The 5,000-nt window shown below is 47.2% G+C and overlaps 1 protein-coding gene across 1 annotated transcript in view; it reads left to right on the plus strand.

Moving 5' to 3' along the window:
• spag9b (sperm associated antigen 9b) overlaps nt 1–5,000 on the plus strand; it is a 38,117-nt gene that overhangs the window by 22,853 nt on the left and 10,264 nt on the right. The window contains exons 6-12 of the mRNA XM_080541953.1: nt 855–1,290; nt 1,816–1,912; nt 2,048–2,172; nt 3,478–3,535; nt 3,758–3,910; nt 4,122–4,176; nt 4,419–4,549. Coding sequence (XP_080398079.1) covers nt 855–1,290; nt 1,816–1,912; nt 2,048–2,172; nt 3,478–3,535; nt 3,758–3,910; nt 4,122–4,176; nt 4,419–4,549 — 1,055 coding nt within the window. The remainder of the gene's footprint in view (nt 1–854; nt 1,291–1,815; nt 1,913–2,047; nt 2,173–3,477; nt 3,536–3,757; nt 3,911–4,121; nt 4,177–4,418; nt 4,550–5,000) is intronic.

Below are 5,000 nucleotides of genomic sequence, written 5' to 3' on the forward strand. Positions count from 1 at the left end.
CCGGCCCCTGCTCACTCTGTAGCTGTCCAGAACCAGGCTTGATAATCACGTACTCTGAGTCCTGTGAACGTATTTGAAGTGGAACTGAGAATGTTAAAACATATTTTTTTTTATTAAATCCACGCCGTATGATCAAATGAATCAAGTCAGGTTGTAGAAAATGTACTTTGTATGTTGGACAGGGGACGGGTGAGAGTGGAGTGGTTGGGTTGCATGTCCTGTGGCGTTTGTCTGGTCATGTTTTCGGGGTTGGTTGGTTGATCTGCATGGTGATGTCACTCACATGGACCTTGTTGTTGACTTTGTGTCTAACGTTATGCTCTGACAGCGTTGGTGTGAATCAAGATGTGTTTTGAGTTTGTTTTCACTTTTTTTGTTTCAGTGTAAAGTGATGTTATCAATAGACTGCAATAGTTTGGGTTTATTTTATGACTGATTAACATTAACAGCTTCAAGTTCCTTGACATCAGTAATCATTCAAGGAATGAGAGAATGAGAGACATGGATTTAAGTTATTTAAGACTATTTGGACATGACCCATATCCTTTAGCCCACATCCTAACAGCGTTTAATGCATCTTTCTTCCTAACAGCGTTTAATGCATCTTTCTTCCTCCTCCTCCTCCTCCTCCTCCTTCTCCTCCTCCTCCTCCTCTTCCTCCTCCTCCTCCTCCTCTTCCTCCTCCTCCTCCACCTCCTCCTCCTTCTCCTCCTCCCCCTCCTCCCCCTCCTCCTCCTCCTCTTCCTGCTCCTCTTCCTGCTCCTCCTCCTCTTCCTCCTCCACCTTCTCCTCCTCCCCCTCCTCCTCCTCCTCCCCCTCCTCCTCCTCCTCCTCCTCCTCCTCCTCCTCCTCAGGATGAGATGTCAGGTGCTGGCCGGGGAAGCTCCAAATCTAACAACCAGTCACCCAAAACGGGCACCCCCGTCTCCAAACGGAGAGGACACTCTAAAGCAGGCACCCCGACGTCCGCGCACGGGGGAGGAGTCTCTGAAACGGGCGCCCCCGTGTCCTCGCCAGGGGGAGGTCGTAGATCAAACACGCCCAGGGCTTCTCAAGGCGGTTCTCAGTCGGTCACGCCCACGTCCGGTCAAGCCTCCAGTTCAGTTACGCCTGTGTCTGACGTTGCCATGGCGTCAGTGGACACGCCCCTCCAGGGACAGGAAGTGGCGGAGGGTCTGAACAGGAACCTGGACTGGAGCAGCAGCAAGCCAGACAGCAGCAAGAACATCTCAGGAGTGGAGGAGGGGCTGGAGGGTCCAGGCTCACCCACGCCGCCCCTTACAGGCAGCGGTCAGTACTGCAGTTAGTCCTGTCTGTCTATCGTTCTTTTGTCCAGTGTTTTTGTGGACCCAAGAAAAGTAGCTGCTGCTGCAGCCGAGCCTTTTTACCTACTAAAACAGGAGCCTCTTTTTCAATGCTCAAGCTGCTATTTACACACGACGACCACTAGTTGTCCGCTTGTAAATTAGCCTGCTTCCTACACAGAAAAACGGCAAAATAACTTTATATTAGCCTATCTTGATGTGATTTTGAAAATGTAAGGATACTGGGTGGTAGAACGCACATATCTAGGAAAAGTCATGAAAGGAGGGTCCTGAAATTTGTGCAAAGATATAAACATTTATTTTATTCACAAATGACCCCTCACGGCTGATAAAATGACCCCTCACAAATGACCCCTCACGCCTAAGTGTTAATCAAATGAAAACAAAAATAATATATCCCTTTTTTATAATAAATAAAATACACTCAACGATATGAGCATGATGGTTTGTCTGTCTAGGTAATAACATGTTTCTCCTGGCGTCTCTCTAGATGGAGGAGACCAGGCGGAGCAGTCGGAGGTACAGGCTATCATAGAGTCCACTCCTGAGCTGGACATGGACTTCGATGGGAGCTACCGAGGGACCAGGTAGGATCCACGCTCTTACTTTATCTTGTAAACCCAAACGGTCATGTAAGTTTGGTGAATGCTACTTAATTATTTTTGCTGTGATTAGTCAAATGAAGACCCATATCTTCCACCTCCACCTGACTTCTCCTGCAGCACGCCCACTAAAGGAGGTATAGAGAACCTGGCGTTTGACCGGAACACGGAGTCTCTGTTCGAGGAGCTGTCCTCAGCAGGGAACGACCTGGTAGGAGATGTGGACGACGGGGCAGACCTGCTGGGTGAGACTCCTCACTCCTACATGGAGTCATAGACAGTAACAACACCTACATGGAGTCATAGACAGTAACAACCCTGACAATAGTCATAGAATAACAGGGTTCCCACGGGTCCTTGAAATCCTTGAAAGTTTGTGAATTTGAGAAAAATAAATCGAATAGACATGGGTAGGGGCGCTTAGGTGGCGTAGCGGGTTAAGCGTTGACCATGTAACCGCAGGGTCCCCGATTACGGCCGGGGACATATCCTGCATGTCATCCCTCCTCTCTCTCTCTCACCCATCCTTCCTGTCTAAATCTTCACTGTAACTGTCAATAAAAATGAAAAATATGAGTGGGACTGCCCCACTCAGAAAAAATAACTTAAAAAAAATAGACATTGGTCATTGAAAGTGCTTGAATTCCCCCCCCCCCCCCTCTCTCTCTCTCTCTAAAATAAATCTATATATTCAAAAAAAATATACTTAGCTCGTCAATTAGTTCTGTCTCAAACTATGCCATGTTGGGTCCTTGAATTTGAGGGAATTGAGTCTTGAAAGTCTTTGAAATGTACTTGAATTTGAGGTGTGGGAACCCTGTCATATAATAAACATCCTCTTAGTTTTTAATCTCCTTTCAAGTGGCTCAATGGCGAATCTCAATCTGCATAACTCCCAGCTCTGCTGAGGAAGAGGAACCCGTTTCTCCCCTCACTAACTCTCTCTCTTCACACTCTGGCTCTGTCATTCTTTTGTTTTCGGTCGTCCCCCACAGATGACTTTTCTGGTGTGTATCATTCCACTACTCCTCCTTCGCTCATCCCCCTGTCCTTCTCCTTCTCCCTATTTCTCCTCTCTTAACAGTGTCCCTAAAGTGCCGATTATATTAGTTGTTTTCTGTACTGCAAATTGATCTTGTGTGCGTGTGCGTGTGTACAGCACAGTGTTGCATACTAGAGTATAATAGAGTATAGTAGTGGTCATGTTAGTCAACTTACAGAGAACATAGAAACTTACAAACTTACAGAAACGTACATAGAAACATTGTGTCTTTAGTTGTTCTGTGTTATAAACTTCCTGTTCTCTACTCCATTGCTTGCGTGGGTCTCAGACTTAGACGTGAACTTCCTGGGTAAGACGAGGGGGGTGGGGGTGTGTCTAGTGTTGATTGATTTGGGGTGATGTTATGATTGGCCTACAGTGTGTTTTGCTCTTCTCACATTCACTGTCTTGCTTTTGAATGACACCTGCCATGAAAAGAAAAAGAGAGTTAAATTAAATCTTGTTTTCTTTTTTAATCTATTGTTTTCTCTGTTTCCTTTTTCCTCAGGTATGGGCCGTGAGGTGGAGCATCTCATCCAAGAGAACACACAGCTTCTGGAAACCAAGTAAGATATAGAAGTATCTAGAACTGCAGTCCCTGTGTCGCTTTCTGATTGTAGACCAATTCTTACAATGATTATTGATGAGTCAGACCAGTAATAAAGTAACCCTGTAACTAATGTATTGATCCCATCATGTTGTTGCGCTAAAAACTGCCCCCTGCTTTTCACTGAGAGTTCTACTAGTCATTCTATGCTATGTGTGTGTGTGTGTGTGTGTGCGTCCAGAAACGCATTGAACGTGGTGAAGAACGACCTGATAGCGCGTGTGGATGAGCTGGCCTGTGAGAAGGAGGTGCTCCAGGGAGAGCTGGACGCTGTGAACCAGGCCAAGACCCGCCTGGAGGAGAAGAACAAGGAGCTGGAGGAGGAGCTCAAGAAGTGAGTCTGCCTCTTCACATGTTCCATCCAGCGCTTATCGGTGAGGTGTTTGAACAGAGCGGTTCCTGAGCTGTCCCGTTCAGATGTCCTGCTGTGTGTGTGTGTGTGTGTGTGTGTGTGTGTGTGTGTGTGTGTGTGCACCTGTTTTGATGTAATTATTTACTCCAAGCTGTGGACTTTAGGGTGACTCTAAAGGTGTGTTTTCTTTTAGGATGCGGGCTGAGCTGGAGGAGGCCAAACAGAGGCCCAAGAATGAGGACGATGACGTGAGTGTGTGTGTGTGTGTGTGTGTGTGTGTGTGTGTGTGTGTGTGTGTGTGTGCGCATGTGCGTGTGCGTGTGTGTGTGTGTTGTACGTTTATCTCTATGTGACTAATGTGTTATAGTGTATGTGTGTGTGTATGTGAGTAATGTGTTAAAGTGTGTGCACGTGCATGTGCGTGTGTCTAAGGGCCATGCTGACCTCTAGTGTGTGTGTGTGTGTGTGTGTGTGTGTGTGTGTGTTACAGAGTGACGTGCCCACGGCCCAGAGGAAGCGGTTCACCAGGGTGGAGATGGCCCGCGTCCTGATGGAGAGGAACCAGTACAAGGAGAGACTGATGGAGCTGCAGGAGGCCGTACGATGGACAGAGATGATACGGTGAGGAGGGGGAGGGGGAGGAGGAGGGAGAGAGGGGGTAGGGGAGGGGGAGAGGAGGAGGGGGAAGCAGGGTTCCCACGGGTCCTTGAAATCCCTGAACGTTTGTGAATTTGAGAAAAAGAAATCAGACATGGGTCATTGAAAGTGCTTGAATTCCCCCCTCTCTCTCTCTCTCAAAAATAAGTAAATACAAATGTTTTACTTAGCTCGTCAACTAGTTCTGTCTCAAACTATGCTGTGTTGGGTCCTTGAATTTGAGGGAATTGAGTCTTGAAAGTCCTTGAAAGGTGCTTGAAAGGTGCTTGAATTTGATGTTTCAGAAGGTGTGGGAACCCTGAGGAAGGGGGGGGGGGGGTAGGGGAGGAGGGTAGGGGACAGGTTTCCTATAAAGGATTTTGTCCAAATAGAATCGTTCATTGTGTTTCTTCACTGTTGTTGTTTTCCTTCCCTC

This window comes from Nansenia antarctica (assembly GCF_963989245.1).
Source record: "Nansenia antarctica genome assembly, chromosome: 11".
Taxonomy (NCBI): domain Eukaryota; kingdom Metazoa; phylum Chordata; class Actinopteri; order Argentiniformes; family Microstomatidae; genus Nansenia; species Nansenia antarctica.